At 41.3% G+C, this 18232-nt stretch overlaps 1 protein-coding gene across 3 annotated transcripts in view; it reads right to left on the bottom strand.

Moving 5' to 3' along the window:
• Positions 1-10778: 10778 nt before the first annotated feature.
• SMAD2 (SMAD family member 2) overlaps positions 10779-18232 on the bottom strand; it is a 56162-nt gene continuing 48708 nt past the window's right edge. For all 3 annotated transcript variants that reach the window (XM_071580036.1, XM_071580037.1, XM_071580038.1), the window contains 3 exons: positions 16544-16681; positions 16239-16383; positions 10779-12768 (listed from right to left, as the gene is read on the bottom strand). In XM_071580036.1, the coding sequence (XP_071436137.1) occupies positions 12645-12768; positions 16239-16383; positions 16544-16681 (407 nt within the window). In that variant the 3' untranslated portion in view covers positions 10779-12644. The remainder of the gene's footprint in view (positions 12769-16238; positions 16384-16543; positions 16682-18232) is intronic.

Here is an 18232-nt window from a genome sequence, read left to right as displayed (position 1 = left end):
AACTGTGTGAAAAAATAGTTCTGCATATAGTCCCTCCTGTAACTTGTATATTCCTGTGCAGAAATAGTTAAAAATGTGTTAATGTAAACATAGTTACTTCTTCTTCTTCCCTTTTTTCCACAACTATCTGGTAACTGTAACTCATGACGAAGAGGACCAAGAAATAAACCACCAGAAACACCCATAAAACTAGATGCAATCAAAGTGCTTTATTTAACAATAGAGGTCAGACCCTCTCAAAGCCTTAAAAAGGCTCAATTGAGAACTGTGTCTGTGGAGTTCAGGCATCGTAACAAGTGCCTGCCCCTCTGCCTCCTGAAAGATTCCAGGAGAGTTCAGTCATGCCATCCAAAACACCTCAGAAAGACCTTGGGCACAAACCTACTCAAAAGAAGAAGTTACCAGTTTTCCTGATCACCTGGGAAATAAACAAACTGGGTTTATTTACATTGGGCTAATACCACATCACATGCCTTTGAAATAATTTCAAAATAGATGCCCTATGTGGGGGTAAAAAAGCAAAACTCCACTCAGTTAATCTCCCAGAGTGCTCAAGGACAAGTAGGAGGGGAGCTGCTGAGACAAGCAAATCCTGTTGTCTTTACACCAAACCCACAGGGAAATCGGGACTGCCTGACAGAGGAAAAGGTAATCTTTTTGATTTAGCAAACCATGGTTGACAGACCAGAAAGCTTTGCATGAATGCCTTTTAAAACAGCCCAGAGCTTTAGGGCATGAATGTGAAATTTCTGTGTCTACCAGGACTGTGCCAAGGCTACTGAAGTTGCCTGTATGAGCTACTCCAACCAGAAAAGATGGTGTTTGCCAACACTAACCTGGGGAGAAACAGGCTCTTGTTCCCAACCACCAAACGAGTCCTGCCACAGCATGAACAGTGACCAGGTTGTTGTGGGAAAGTCTGGCAGGAGAGTAAAGAGAGCACAGCTCTGGCTGGGAACACCTGAAGCAAAGCTTAGAGATGAAACCTCAAGTGAAGAACAAAGACCATGTGCCCACGAGCAATAGACATCATCTGACCATGGTGGTTGGCTGTCAACTGCAGAATCAAGTTTAGCAGAGTAGAAACCATGCCCATAGGAAGCCAAGGTTGTCTTGCTAGGGAGTCATAAGATGCTCTTGAAAACTCCATTCTCACAAGAACATGTGATTCCAGTCAAGCTTGGCACCTACCTGAGACCCCACTATCTTAACTGCAACCACTGTGGGGTGTCTTCAAAACATGTTTCTGTGGCTTGTTTTTTTCCAGATTTTAGCAGTCCCAGGCTTGCTGAGAGCTGGGGCTTTGTACCAACTGCCTTGAGAGGGGAAGATGTCACCTGTCAATGACAGAGACCAAGATATTTCTTCCCCAGGGTGTAACATAATAAGGTTGGGAGTTAAATAATAACATAGCATGGACATTTTTGGAAGACAAGACAGTCCTGTTGTTGGGAGGTAGGGAGTTAGGTCAAAACCATGAGGGGGTTTAGAAGAGGCCTGAATTCACACGGTAGTTTTGGGAAATGCTCACATCCACACAGAAGTGACTGTGCCACATATAACAACAGCTGGAGGAACTTCAGAACTGAATGCTCACCCTGTGTGGAATGACAGATCATTTTCACGTTATATGGGGAAGGAAAATTCAAAGTGAGAAGCATTCAGCAGAAGGCTTGTCAGAAAAATTTAATTTTGAAATAACTGGAGACGCATGGGGTGACATCAGCTCAGGGAAGTTGCCTGGCTGAAATGATGACCAAGGGACCAAATTGTCTGCTTTGCTTTTATTCAAAAGCCCCATGTAATCAACACTTCTCCACGTAACACTTCAACTCTGTCAAAAGTGCCTGGTTCTCCCCCCACCCCACCCTTTCTTTTTAATCCAAACTTAATGAAATTTGGTTGCTTTTCTTGTGTAGAGTGAAACCACCACCTAGCACTGCTCAACAAACTCTTTCTTGATATTTTAAATTCCTTAAAATATTTAAATCAACAAAGGTAACCCTATTATTTTTTTTTTAGGGAGTAGTAATTCTCAAAGGACTGAAATTTTCACATCACAATTTTAAAGCCAAGGTGCTAATTTGCTCTTGTTCCCTCCAACTTCTTCACTCTTACAAGCACCAGGTTATATATAAAATCCCACAAGCAGTGACACAACATGTGTCACTGGCCATTCTCACCAGCCTTCTCTGCGGGGTAAGAAGTGCACAGATTGTTTATCACATCCCTTTGGAAACACTCACTGAGTTGATGCCCAAGGTCAAAAAAGTTTCTCCTAGATAAGGAATCAAGGTCATGAAGGTCCTCAGGCCTGGTGCAAAGTATCTTTACCCTTACAACAGGCAAGGGTGGACTGTAGTAATGTCACATCTGCAAATTCCAAAACTGCTAGGAACAAAAATAGTCAGTCAATTGGTGTATAACTAATTTCATAAATATCAACACCTGTTTGTCATTATTTTGCCCCTTTGAAAAAGATACTTTCCCATTTCAGCTGGTCAGAAGGCCAATCCCATCTTGAGTTACAATCTGGTCACAGAACCTCCACCACTGTCCCATTAACCAAGGACAAGAAAGACACTCTGATGAGTCCCACCAGGGTGAAACCAGACCAACTCTACAAGCCAAAGGAAGGGGGACACAAAGTGAAACAACTCCATACTTATAGACAAATCAAAGTTTCCATGACTCAGAGCTGTGGGCTGACAGTGGTGGTACCCTGTCAAAAAATACTGTGGCTTTAGTGCAATCACCTGAGGCTGGAAAGCAGAAAGATGTGGGGTTTAATGCTGGTGCTGCAAATGCATCCTCAGGTAACAACAACCAAGAAATTCCCCATGAGTTTAAACTTACTTGAAAGTATGAAGGGCTGACACTCGAGAACTACCCGAGGACTTCAGCAAAACAAGGTTATAAAACACTGCCCACTGACTGCACTTATCTGCTTTCCATCTGTACACAGATACTGTTCATCATGGTGTGCCTCCCTTGGCACTCCTCCACACAAACTTTTAGCAGATCGTTTTCCCTCCCGGAGCTGTGGAGGTTTGACGCCTGCATTGTGAGAATCTGATCCCTCTTCTGTAGAAAACAACTCATACAGACACTTTTCAGGGGAATGAGACTGAACAAAAAGATCTCTTTTTTTTAACTTCTGAAATTATGATGTTACCTCTGTCATATTCACTATTGCATCCCTTTTGAACCTGTACACTTAGTAAGTCCTTTTCTGTAGGAAAGATGCTCTAAGTGATTTGGCTTCTCATAGGGCTGACATTTTCTTGACCACACAAATAACAACAATATAAAGTACAAAAGAGATCTCATACTGCTCAGTGGAATGCTGAGTTTCATTGATGTCAGCTAGAGCACAGGACAGTAACATAAACAGAGGAGGAACAGCTTCTGTACACTTGGAAAGGCACGTCTTGCAAATAATTAGTTTCAGAATTGGTTCAATCACAGCTGGGGAAAAGTCTTAAAGGCTCCATGGATGCAAACACACCAATATTAGCATCCAATACATGAATTTTGAGTTGAACTGGATCTGCCACTCAAACTTCCCATGCCACTGGAAGAAGCCCACGAATTCCTCCCATGCTCCTGCATTGTTTTAATCCAGTTCCATGTTTCCTTAACTAAATGGCTTTCAATGATTGGGCCAAATATTAAACAAATATGAATGCATTTAAAAACTAGCTCGCCCATCGAGCTGCCTTTTGACAGGGTCATAGCAAATGTAGGCTACCAGCAGCCTCTGGTACTCAAGCTCAAGCCACAGTCAAGCTCAAGCCACAGTCGAAAATTCATCTGTCTTTATTGTTTTTAGACATCCAGCTGGACACAACAGTTCCATCATTAGTAATTAGTATGGCCAGTGCTATCTGCTGCAGTGCTAATTAAGAGGACATTAGTTGCTCCAAGTGTATCCCAATATTTTCCACAGCACCAGATATTGGGCACTGGGGGAAGATGAGGGAAATCTTTGCCTGTCCCAGGCCAGAGATTCAATTTACAAAATTCTACTCGTCCTCACAATGTGCAGATGATCATTACTTATGCTCATGTAAGTGTCTCAGTCCTTGGAGCAGCCTGGGGGCACAATGAGATCCCAAAACTTTACAGTCACCCCTCAGCTGAGCTCAAGAGTTTCGATACATAACAAGGGTGTCTTTTGACACAGCCAGCTAAAAACTTAATACATATTTGTGAGCATGTGTCCTACGCTTGCAACTAAGTCTCTTCAATCTTCACTTCATCAAAGCTTTGGTCCGTCAGCACGGCATGTTTCAACTTAGTGCTCTCAATCCAAACAATTAAATTATTTAGACAGATACATGTACACTAATTCCTTTCCTACCTATCCCACCCTGTTTTAAGAAGAAAATCTTGAAGTTGGGTTTTTCTTTCTGACTCTAATAGGACTTCCTGCTATTGGCAAATAAGTATTTTGGAAAAAATTCCTCTTTAATATTCTTCCTCAGGGCCCCGGAGGAGTACAGGGTTTTCACCACACTTTACAAGCATGGCTGCTGTTTGCCATGCGAAAATCCACTAACTTTGGAGTTAAACACTTTTAGAACAAAGTCAGGAGACAAAGGAGTCTTGTAGAGTTTCATTTGGTTGGTCTCTCCGCTAAGTCCCTAAAAAATAAAGCCTTCCCCTCTTAAAAACACTCCACAAAACACCTTCAGCCCACAGGATGAGATGTGCAATTTGTTGACGAGCACTTGAACACTCCCAAGGATTGTCCAAGCACTACAGAAAAAGCAAACATGTCTTCCTCAGAATCAAAATTCACACAGATGCTTCAGCAAACCTCTCCCCCTAGAGGCTGTGGGCTTTTGATGACTATTTATTTCCAAGACTGCTTGTCCTCATGGTCAGGTAAGCACCAGAAGACAGGACAAATGTCAGTTCTTTTGTCTTGCACTCAAGTTGCTCCAGAAGGGACTATGCCGAGCCTTGGCTCTGATATCAACAGAGATGCAAATCTAGGTTTGTGCTCCCCTCAGACCCATTTCCATCAAGCCTGCTCCTGTGCTCCAAACACTCCTGCAGTGCTGTAACACAAGGAAAACTAGTTTCATGATCTCTAACTGGCAATACTTACCACAAGTGTTCAGATAGCTGCCAAGGATGTTTTTGTGACCACACATCACTGCTGAAGCTGAGCATCAGCCACTCACTCTGATTTTGTTCAGCGCTCCACCACTTTTCCTGTTCTGCTAAACCTCAGTATATCTCAGCCCTGGCTGTTTGCCCATTTTAATTTCACAGGCTGCACAAATCTCAAAGTCTGAGTACATTATGAAGACATTTTCCCTCGCATCAGTACTAACATAAGCGTTGCTAATAGCTGCTGTTTTTCTCCCATTGGACTCTCAGACTTCTGAAGCTGTAGAAGAAAAGATGTGTACTTTTCTAAAAGGGGATTATTGTTTCTAAATTAATGTTACTGTTTCCAAGGCTGACTACAAAAAGAGGAGATGTTGGTATATCTCTTGTGCAAACCAGGATCCTGTTAGGAAATTCCAGTCTGGAAGTGGACACTCTCCAGTGGATCCACAGTCCTTCCCAACCCAGAGATTGCCTCAGTGCTGAACAGTCCTCCAGTATTGCTGAGACTGCTGAACTCCTCAGATGCATGACAGCTCCTCATCCAGAACACAATTTCATTTGTTCCCCACCACAAATGCAGTTTTTTTCCTCCTTTACAAAACTTAACACCTTTTGCTATTCAGCAGACCACTCACAAAAATACATGGCAACCAATTCTGAAGTCCTTTCTCCACTGTTAGTCTGGATAGTGATTATTATTCAACCCTCAAGTGGACCTGGCTGAGCTTTATCCATTTATGCTTGTAGGAGAGATCAGCCCAAGCTCCGTCTGCTTTTGCTGGCTTTGGAACCAAGCACGTGAGGAATCACAGCACAAATAACTCCCTCTGTGCACAGCTTGGTTCAGGTCAGTAGGAAATGTCACTCAGACCTGTACCTGAACCAGCACCCCCTCTGACAGGACACTGTCCTTCACATGGCGCGAAAATTCCCCCAGTTCACAAATGTCAGCACTGCCTGCTGCTGTTTCAATGGCAAGATCAATGTGGTTCTTCTCAGAGCTTCAGTATCATCAAATCATGGCTCCTCTCCATACAAGCTCACCTCTGCTGCCTGAGGCTTTTTGTTTTTAACCACAGACTCCACCAGTGATTCCACAGGGAAAAAAATACACCAACACACAGGTGTGAAAGTCCTGAGGAATCCATGCTGACAACCCCCACAGGAATCGCACCAGCTTACACACACCTTTTACTCAGCTTCACTTTGTGAATTCTACAGATCAGCTTTTCAAGGACATGCAACACAAACAGAAGAGAGGGGACTTCTGAAGTGTTTCCAAGTTCATTATGCATTAGTGTTATTTCAAAGCAGTTCATGCATCTAGACAATTCCAGTGTACCTGTCCAACTGTTTGGTATCTCTGACAAGTTCTGAGGGTGCAGAAGATAACCTGTGAGGGGCTGCAGTTCCCTGGTCCAGGGCACGGCACAACACCTTGACCTGCCTCTGCTCCAGCTTCCTTGGAAACTGGGTGCACGTTTGAGGCTCTGGTCTCCCTGTGTAGCTACTCCTTGATTGAAGGTGACCAGCCTATTAGACCAACAACTCCCCTGAGAAGATTAAATATGAACTGATGGAGAGCATCCAACTCTTTACCCAACTGCAACTACTGGAAGTCTAAATTTAATAATCTCCTACACTCAGTGCCATGACAGCTGTTCCTGGAATTTTACTTCAAAATGGAAAGGCAAGAAAGCAACACTTTAGAATCTGCTGTCTTGGGTACACATTGCTCATAAGTTCAATTAATTCATGAGGCATCAATTTTTTATGATACCTTACTACAGCTTTAGACAAGCACAGAGAGCAACAATTCTGCTGTTAACAGAACAGGACAAGCAGCTGGGCTTTATCGAATCCATTCCAACTAGATCTTCTACATGGGGAAAAAGGATCAAGGGCATCGAGGTCTGACATTTTTACATATCCATTGTCATTCATTTTTCTTCTGCCAACTAACTAGATTTAATCCTGATTACAGTTAATGAAATAACAGCTAATGTAACATCAAAGACTGTTCTCAGCTTTGAAGCCTTCATTCTACTTGCAGCAGTGACAATCCAGGACTAGAAACTTACTCTACACACTGTGCTTTCCCAAGAGAAGAAACAGCAATCTTACCCAGAGAAATTTTTACCCAAGAGACAGAGGCAGGACCAATGTGACAAAAAGCTTTTTATATGGCCTCCTTTAACATAGTTTATGATGGAGTGGTAAGTTTGCATGGCCAGGTTTTGGTGGTGGTGGGGTGACGGGGTGACTTCTGTAAGACGGTGTCCTACAGAGTCAATGCCAGCTGGCTCTAGAGGATGGACCCACTGCTGGCCAAGGCTGAACTAATCAGGAATGACAATAATGCCTCTGGGATAACATAGTTAAGAAGGAAAAAAGTTACTGCTCAGATGTAATTGGGTCTCAGTTGTAACTGCAAAGAGCAGAGTGAGAATATGAGAGGAACAGCTCTGCAAACACCAGGGGCAGTGCAGAAGGAGGGACAGGACGTGCTCCATGTGCCAGAGCTGAGGTTCCCCTGGGAGTCCGTGGTGCAGCCCATGGTGAGGCAGCTGTGCCCCTGCAGCCCAGGGGTGCAGAGATTCACCTGCAACTCATGGAGGAGCCCACACTGGAGCAGGTGGATGCCTGAAGGAGGCTGTGAACCTGTGGGAACCTGTGCTGGATCAGGGTCCTGGCGGGACCTGTGGATCGGAGCTCACACTGGAGCAAGTTTCCTGGCCCTGCAGGGGACCCACAGTGGAGCAGACTGCGCCTGAAGGACTGACCCCATGGAAAAGGACACCCATGGCACCAGTTCATGGAGAACTGTTGGCCATGGGATGGACTCATGTTAGAGAAGTTCACGATGAGTTGGCTCCTGTGGGAGGGACCCCAGGCTGGAGCAGGGGAAGGAGTCCAACTCCTCTCCCTGAGCAGTGTCAGGAACAACCTGAGAACTGACTGTATCCCCCATTCCAGCTTCCCTGCACTGCTGTGGCGGAGGAGGGAGAGCCCAGGAAAGAGGGAGGGGTGGGGGAAGGTGTTACTAAGATTTATTTTACTTCTCGTTATCCTGCTCTCATTTTTTTTGTTAATAAATTCCATTAATATCCCCAATTCAAGGCTGTTTTGCCCATAAGAGTATTTGGTGAGTGATCTTTTTTCTTCCTGTCCTTGTCCCAGCCTATTAAACCTTTGTTACATTTTCTCTCCCCTGTCCAGTTGCAGAGAGCAGTGATGGAGCATCTTTGGTGGGCACCTGGCAGCCAGACAGGGTCAACCCACCACAGACAACCAGTTATTCATTAGCCAAGCTTAAGCGGTCAGAAAAAAACCACATTTCATTAATATTTTCTTAATAGTGATAAACTTTCAGACCAGTTGCAACTTAATTCCCTGAGCAGGTCCTTCTAGCAGCTATTGCTAATACAGCTGGTATGTTACTTGCTATTTTGGTAATTCTTTTAACAAAAGCAGTACCTCACAGAAGCCTCAGCGTCCCCAAAATTAGGTTATAGTCAAGCTTGTTTTGGTAAAAGGAACACTGCTTCATACTTAAGTTAAACACTCTGTGGGTGGAGTATAGTGAAATCCTGTATTTCACAATATTTTAACTCAAAACCCAGCTGCAGCAAAATTTCAGTTTGCATTGCTAAAAAAAGCTGTAACCACAACGAAGTGTGACAAGTTTGAAGCTAAAACACAACACAGTTCACTGTGCCAACAATTCAGAGCTGCAGATGATTATCAAACCCCCAAATTTCACACCCTCCCACTTCAACATGAAAAGTTGGACACATGAAAATAAAAAGCTTAGTGAAGTAAAGTAGTTGTGATTTCCAGCTTTAAGTGTGTTAATTAGTTTAAAGCTATTATTCCTAAACACCTTAGCTGACTACTTTGATAGCACCCAAGAACATTTTAAGGCAGATATTCAAACTTGCTTTATGCATTTAAAACAGGCCCATCAGTCAGCACCCTTGGCTACCAGAAAGCAAGTCTAAATTACTTTACCCCTGCCTGCTGATTTTACAGGGATTTTGAAATTAAATTATTTACACTTCTTGCCTGCAATTGGTTTCAAGGAAGTCAAGTTCTGATTAAACACAATGTCCTGAATAAGAACAAGAAAACTTCAAAGCTCTCACTGTGGTCTGGATTTGTACAGCACCACCTGGAAGTCAAAGGACTACTCTAAGCAAAATCCTCAAGTAACAGCAGAGAATTTCTGTGCCAGAGTGACCAACACCTAAGTAGGAAACATGCACAAAAAGGAGGAGGAAGAACAGAGATGACACCTTTCTACTATCAATTATCACAGTCTAAAGCTGCACAAGTCCAGGCATTTGACATTGTTCTTAAAGCCTCAGCCCCGAAACAACTGCTAAATGAAATCAGGTTCTCCTTTGGAGGAGGAAGAATTCTGAAAAGTCATCTCTGTGCCTTCAGGCTGCCAAAAGGCAAGTCAAAAATAAGTTTTAGGCTTGGATGTTCCCATCAACTACCCGATTTCTGTTTACTTGGCTTTGGCAATGCTATGAAAATCAAGGTCAGGCAGGGCTAGTGACAAGAGATATCTGAATCCAGGCTCAGGATTCCCAGTCTAAACTTAAGGCAACAGTTACAGGGTTTTTCCAGCTTCGTGATACAGATAAGCAGCTGGCTACACATACTTTTCTGAAAACATCTCCGCTTGAGTACTAACTGCTTGCTACAAGTTTTATTTTGCAAAACAGCCTCATTATGAAAAAAATAACTCACTTTGGACATCAGTACTTTGACTGGCAAAACAGGAGAGGGAAGAAGTCACATTCCTTAGGTACCACAAGCATTCTGCATTAAGATGATTGAGTGGGTACTGTCAGACTTTGAAGAGCAGAAGAGCAGTGGAATAAGTCAGAAAAGCAGAGGATTAAGAAACAGGAGTAGGTTAAAGTTATCCAAGAGCTGCCAAAGGGATTTAAGTGAAATACTGGCAAGCAAAGAATTTTAAACACAGATAAGTTTCCTTGTGCTGCTAAGCTGTGGCTGAAAGAGCAATGGCAGAAGAGAATAGTTTAGTGGTACAAACAAGTCCAAACCAGTGACTCCCACATAGACTGGGATGGTCTTGCACACAGGCAGCACCACAGGTCCACAGGTAACGTCCGCAGGGTCCTTGTGCACTCCTTGGAAGTTCACACCAACAGAAAGGGTACAGTGGAGGTACAGGGTACAGTGGAGGTTACTACAATGCCCAAGGAAAGTAATACCATCACAGCTGGAAGTGCACCTTCAGAAATCCACAGCAAGGAGCCCACAGAATTAGGTCAGCCAACTGATTGAAGCTGCAACCCGCTCATATATACAAGTCTGACCCAGACAAGTCTCTCTTACTGAACATTTTCACAGGTGAAAACAAACACTTGAGCCAGTAGGATGCAAGTTGACTGTGGAAGGAAAAAATAACTGCTTTAACAAACAGGAGAAGTCTGTACTACTGAACACACACAGACCCAGACCCTCCACAGCTGTATGAAAAGTGGTATTAACACATAAACTCCAACCTTTCCAGCCACACAGGACACTTGTACCACTCAGCTGGGTGGGTTAGGATGATTCCTAACTTAAAGAAAAATATGGACAGTAATTAATCAAAAAAAACCCCACAGCCATCATGAGAATTAAAACTTTTATTAGTGTATTCACATATTAGGCAAATGCAACACGCATGAAGCTTATTTCTTAGGTTCACAAGTTCTACCAATACATTAGTCTACTGGTAAAACTAGCACAAACTGGTAACTGCTTTGCCAATTTTTAAAAGGTGTCTGGCCCACTTTTTCAAGGCTTGATTTTTGGTATTGCTTCTATTTCATTATGGCATAAAAATATCCATCACTATCATCAATTCATTCAAGTGATTAAAAGCTGTAACACTGGCCACATTTTTGTTCTCAAAGCTAAGTTATCACTAGCTGCACTTACAAAGTACAGTACTAGTGTAATGGATGAGACAATGGGAAAAACAGACAAAGGCAATCCTGCTACTGCCACAATAACAAAAGAATGACAGACAGCTAGATCACAAGATTGTTAGTAAGATGTGTATTTTTCAAGTTCAGAATAACCCTTCTATACAGTTTCCCAACCCATCCCCAACCCAGACTTATTTGTAGAATATATTTCAGAATATTTTTTAATTAATATGGTGCTGCTGTAGTGTCCAAAGGTTCACAATAACATGCACTGTCATGAAGAACCCAGAAAGTCCTCCTTCGCTGGTCATACCTCAGCAACCACTATCCTAGAGGTTTTGCAGAAGCAACTACTTTTAATAACAAGGCCCATTATGACATAATGAATGTGTGTGATCTGGTGTGTAAGGTACACAAAGCCACTCAGATCAGAAATTTAAATTCTGTTACTGAAATATGTTAAGAAGCTGCATCTATTTAAAACCTAAACAAAAAGAGAGTCTAGTTTACCCTGGGAAAGGATTTTTCAAGGTATCTGGCTCCAGAAACTAAACCCCATTATTTTTAGCAACATCTGTTCAATGAAAAAATACAGATGTAAGAGGCAAGCCAATAACCTTGTGTACTTAGTCCAGTATCAAATGCTATAGTAAATTCTTACTCCATGAGAAAAAACCACTCGTTTAAATGATTTAAGGTACAAAGAATCCCAAATTACAACACCACTAGCAATAGTGCTGGCACCAGATGCATCAACTCAGGTGGGTAGGGAAAAGTAGACTCCTGGTGTGATGGATACTTGGAATTTATAATATGAATTCATTTTAGGCCCCATTAAGTATATAAAGTGTCTTAAGATTACACAGAGGAATCTCAAGACATTTCTTTCCCTTCCAATGGAGGGATTTTCTTTTTTCTTTAAGAAGGCAGCAAAAAGTTAAGCTTTTCTACAAGGAAAGTCTGCTTTTTATGTTTAGGACTACTCAAAAACCTGCTTATATAAAAAAATATAAAAGAACAAGGGAGTAGAGTCTTGGAATCCCCTATGAGACACTTGCCCCAATCAAAAAACCAAACAACTATTTATGGGAATAAAATGTAGAACAGCACAATACTGTGATATTTGAGATCATGATACATTATCTGTACGTGTACGTAGCTATTCATGTTATTGATAAACCATTAGGACACTCAATTATATACCCAATAAAAACACCATTAAAGAATCTTTAGAACTGTCCCTTCTTTCTGAAGAAGGCTTTTCTATACACTAAAATTTCATCTAGTATCAGAGTATAGGAAACAGAATCCACAAGGTGCTTTAACTGATGAGACCTCAAGTGCTGTTTTCTTTTTTTAATTCATTTTTTTTTTCTTTCTTTTTAATTCCTTTTTTCTTTCTTTTTTTTGTGTTTTTTTTTTAATCTTTTTTTTTTCTTTTTTAAAAACCTTTTTTGGATAGTAAACAGTTCATGGGGACCACACACAAATACTACGACAGAGGAGCTGTTATATTAAGTCTGTAGTTGGACTCGATATTTAGCCCACTGGTAAGGGAGGAGGGTTTTAGGACATGCTGGAGCAGCGTACTGAAGGGGAGCCCATCTGAGTCAGTACTTTGTCCAGCCACTGTAGAGGTCCATTCAGATGAAGTTCAATCCAGCAAGGAGTGCTTGTTACCGTTTGCCGCCTAGAAAACAAAGAAACAGGGAAATGGGAAGTCAGAAAGCAGCTCTGGCTGCCATAAAATTCTCCACCATGTGATCAGGTATGTTTTCACCCATATCTACCATACAGAAAGACAGAAACCTGCAACCATTACCAGAATTGTTACTAAACTTTTTTCAGTCTTTCAGGAAAAAAAAACTCAACCAGCTCCAAAATTCCAAACCACTCCACATCTGTAAGACACGTAAATAATTACACGTTTGTCCTAATACATCGAGAATATTCGACTCTGGAGAGTAACAGCAGTATTTGCTTCCAGTGCACACCACAGGACTTACTTGCAAAAAGAAATTCAGAACTGAAGGGTGCCCAACTGATGAAATGTTCATATCAAAGATAACTGTGTGCAGCTGTATGTCAACCTTCAGAGAGTCTGCATGTTTAAATGGATTTGAATTCTGTAGATAACTACTGAGAAATATGGAATAGAATCCCTTGGCTGTCAGCATGGCCAAAGAGCACAGTGCTGTGGTGATTACAAGGTTTGGCTTTTTGGAGCAAATGACACGATAAATGTATAAGGAAACTCGTAGATGTTGTCAGAAACACTACATCAAAACATGGTGTGTGGTTATACTGTGTTAACTGATGGTATCTCAAAGGAACATCGAACTTCATCTCTGATTTCCTGTAATCTTACATTTCTACATGTGTTTTGTACTGTAATATCCTCACACAAACAATTTACGTAAAAATTACATTTCCTTTTGTCTTCTATACTAACTTGCCTATAACTTTCCACAATAGAAGCTTTTAATTAGATAACATATAGCAACCCTCAGTAAAGCTGAAGGACTGACAACCATAGAAGCTCCATTCACTCTCCCATAATACCCTTGTTTCAGAGACCTGTTATTCAAAAATCTTCCTTCTCATCTCCAAAGTAATCAGAATTGGACATACTCTGCCTGAGAAATCCTGTTATTTCACTGTAGCCACTCCAGGCATGGGAGTTTTCCCCAAGTAGACTGGCAAGACTACTGTTGCTAAGCCAGTTTTTCCTTGTAACTCCAGCTATCCCAAGATTCAAAGGCAGCAGATTAGTCAGACGCAAACCCAGCCCCTTCATTTTTACTGTCGGCACTGCAGCCTTTTGCTTTAAGGGAATCTGTTTATATAAACAGAGGAACTGAAAAGGTACAAAGATTAAGCCAGTGAGGAGACTGATTTCAAGTTTCACATTTTCTAGAAGACAGCAGCTGAGGACTGTGCTCTCTCACCACTCTACAAAACAGTTATTCCCAAATGCCTATGCTAGAACAAAGTGATATAACAGAAAAACAATCTAAACCACAGAAAATATAATTCCATTTACGCTTGAATCCTCTTCCAAAGAGGGAAGTCCATTATTCCACTGCTGTCAACTCCCCTAAGATGTGTTTCACAACATACCTCCTCAAAATGTTGTAACAGTTTCTGTTCAACAGCCCTGGCTTTGTACTACACTGGCAAAAATTGATAAAATAGTGACAGTCACTGAGCAACATCTCAAAGCTCAAAACTCAGCCTCTCATACCCATGGATTTCCAGTTCATGTATCACTAATTACACTCTACTGAACTTTTTTCAGAGGATGAGCTAGACCTGGATAGTTCCTGTGCTAATGTGAACACTTGACTGGTGATCTGAACTTCTACCACCTCAACTCAAGCCAACACGTAACAAGCAAAAAGCTGTGAGCTACTTTGCCTACCAAGTTTATACAATGTATCACCTTGCCTTACCTGCACCTTTATGCACATATGCCTAAAATGCAAGCAATGCTTTGGCTTTGCCCAAGCCTGTCCTGCAAGAAATGTTTTTTCACATAATTATGAAGCACAGGAGTTTTAACAAGAAAGATGGATTTTACAGAGCTTCCTGGTCTGTTTTCACAAGTCAGACTACATTCATTCAAATTTAAGGTTGTCTTTTCTGGAGCCACCTCTTCTTGCTTTAATCCCAACTGCAACGTAATTTACAAGTTTTTGTACATCAATAATTTATTAGCATAATTTTAAACAGAAGTGCAAAAAACTAGTTCATCATTATGTCTGTAATCAGTTTCTGTCCTATCCTGGCAGTATTTCCACTGCAACTTTTCCAATCCTATGGTCTAAAAACAGTACAGACTAACAACCAACATTCTCCCCACTTAGAAATAACTTGACCAAAAGCTTTAACCCAGCACTTACATTCCGTTCACTTCAAGCTACCTCCATATAATCTGACTGATTAAGCTTTTCTTCTGTTAGATTGAATGCTGCATTTAATTATGCCTAAGTGTATACATACTCCTTCAGAGCCAAATCCAATCACTCTTTAAACATGAGCCAGATTTTTTCTTGTGCACCTCTTCCTAACATAGAGGTACCAATTTATTCCATTACTCAAATTTCTCATTTTATCTAATTAGACTATTACAAAATTGGCTTCATTCAGCTGAGAAACCTCCCCCACATACTGACACTAACATATACACGCATGCACTTCGAGAGCAGATAAAGAAATCAAACCCTCTGGATCCACAGTGGAACCTGTATGCCATTATTCAACTTCAGAAATTATATGGATTGAAAAAATCATTATGTATTGCATTAGGGTATTGATATATCAGGCTTCATTCTTTCAGTGGACCATTTCTGGAGATGTTTAAGGGGTTTGTTTAAAACCACATCTCTAGCTCTCCAAAATAGTGACACTTTGAAACTGCCAGTTAGAAGCCAATTCCTTTTCTTGCTGAATTACCATACTACATTAAAAACAGTCACTTGTCCTCAGCTACAGCTCCTAGTTTGTGCTAATAGAGAACACAACTGGAATCTATTCAGAAGCATCTAAAATGCTATTTTTTCCACTCAAAGATCGTTTTTTAGAAGTTTTACTACACAAACACAGTAGTCTCACTCCTACAAAGCTTCTTCCACTGCAAGTTCCAAAGTACTTGCCACCTCTGAAATGTGTGCTGTCCAGCAATTTCATTCTGCAAGAGGCACTCCAAGTGATTCCAAGTCTTTCTGTTGGAGACCAGAAAACCCCATCCCGCACCACAACCTAAGGAACTCCTACTACACTCAGAGCAGAGACCACAATGACTGCATGTCTAACAATCAGCAAATAATCTCCCAGCACAAACTGAATTCCTAGATGTTGTCAGGGATTTCACCTCACTGTGCAAGCCTGCAGGAGTGAGCAAGGGAGCAGAACTTTGATGGCATTCCTTGCTCAACAGTTGGCTCCAGTGAAGCACTATAATCAGTTTATGGACTTTGTAACTTAGCAGTTCCATAGTAGAGGGGGAGAAAAAGGAAAATATGGGTTCAATGTGCAGACAGCATACCCACAATAGCAATAAGAAGCCTCTATACATGGCTTTCAAGCCAGACAGAAAGAGTGTATTAGTGAAAGAACAAAAATTATTAACTCTAAAAGCAACGAGATTTTTTTTCTTACCTGTATTCAGCCCCCCATCCTTTAACAAAGCTCATTCTTATGGTACACATTCTAGTAAGCTGATAAACTGCTTCAAAGCCCTGATTCACAGACTGAGCCAGAAGAGCAGCAAATTCTTGGTTATTGAAGATTTTTAGGTTGCATCCTATAAAGAAAAGAGAGTCAAAAGGGTACAGTCAGTGAACACTTGTGTTTGCCACACAGGAGCCCAAAACTATTCAGAAGTTATGAAAAGGAAAGCAAAAGTTGTCCAGCGAATACCTTCACTGGGTGTTTTCCCACGAGACCTTTGGTAGGCTACTAACCTGGTGGAATTTTGCACACAGTTGCAGGATGCCAGCCATATCTTTGATTACAGTTGGGGCTCTGAACAAAAATCGCACTATCACTTAGGCACTCAGCAAAAACTTCTCCACCAATGTAATAGAGACGCACTCCCCTCCCTGTAGCAAAATTCACAGGAACTCCAGTTATTATATGACCCAAGCAGATTAGGAAACAAGGGAGTATTTTTGTCAGAGAAGGCCAAGTTTTTTCCTTACAACAGAAACAGAAATCAATTATCCACAGGACCTCAGTGCTGTACTGACAGCTGTAGCAGGAGCAGAACACAATTAACTTGCATTTTTCTTCCAGGAATGCACAGTATTTGGACGAAAAGCAGCATAAATTTGGTCAAAAGCAAGACAGAACTTTCTGGCCATATGATGGCTTGTAACCACATCCAAGCTCGGAAGCAGTGTTCATTAAAACAGAATTAAAACTTGAGCTAATATTAAAGTGTTGTATGTGAAGCAGCACAGGCCACTGTGGCAAAAAAGACAAACACAAGTATACCACTTCAACATTCTCTGCTTACATGCACCCACACTATTTCACAACCCACTGCATACCCCTGTGTTGCTTTATCAAAAACAATAGGACTTCGTTTAGCTCTATGACCAAAAAATACCTGTATGAAACACCACTGTCCACTTCTAAACTCTTATTTTGTTTCCTCTCTTGGACTGGGAAACAGATCTGTATAAGTTATTTGTAGCAGCAGGTAAATAATGTACAATTGATCTCCCAAAGAAAACTATAATCAACAGATCCTTTAAAGGCCGTAGTTTCCATTCCTTTTTTTCTTTAAAACAGTTTTTCAACAAAATGTGAGCTGCCCCATTAAAGAGTGAGGTTCATTGCATCTTTGCTTTTCCTCATCACTGACCATTTTGACCAGTCAGCACAGGCAAAGTCTGGGTTTCTGCACATCTAAAATCTCATTAGACAAGCATGTATATTTGCCATTTGCAAAGAGGGAGTTGGAAGGTCCTACTAAAGAGGCTGAAATTTTACTAAAAGTAAAAACAAAAAAAATTTTGTGAATGTTGCTAATAGAAGAATCCATGGGAAAAAAAAAGTTTATTGAAGAATCTAGAGCCAAAACACTGCACTGTGGAAAACAACATTCTTTGACTAACCATTAGAAAGCAAATCTTAATCATGTCAGAACAGCATCTTATCTCAATGGCAGCTTTTCCCATTTCAGAAAAGAATTCAAGAAGTACTACCAACATCCATTTTGCATTTTATAAACTAGAATAAACTAAGCAACATGTTAATATTTTGTAATTAAAGCTTCAATTCTGATAACAAGCAACTCTTAACTATAAATGCTGCCCAGGGCAGAGAAATCCAAAAGCAGCCTGAAAGAGAAAAACAATCTCTAGGGATGCTTTGGTGCACCATCTTCTTCCACAAGGCAAAACCAGCAACATGAGGAAAAGAAATCCCACTGAGCTGGGTGGCCTCCTTGTGTGCTGCCTGCAGCCTGAGAGCTTTGTGAATGTTGCTGCAACCATGTTAGGAGTTACTGATTGAGGAAAGGCAGCTCCTTTCAGCTCCAGCCATCACTACATCTCCTCCCAGTTCCCACTGACTTTACTAGGAGAAGCTGCTACATTTCTGCTTGATTTCAGAAGTTGTGACCTCTGTGGTTTTCCACTTCTGTC

This window comes from Pithys albifrons, chromosome Z, assembly GCF_047495875.1.
Source record: "Pithys albifrons albifrons isolate INPA30051 chromosome Z, PitAlb_v1, whole genome shotgun sequence".
In the NCBI taxonomy this organism is placed as follows: domain Eukaryota; kingdom Metazoa; phylum Chordata; class Aves; order Passeriformes; family Thamnophilidae; genus Pithys; species Pithys albifrons.
This window is presented reverse-complemented; position numbering and strand designations above follow the sequence as displayed.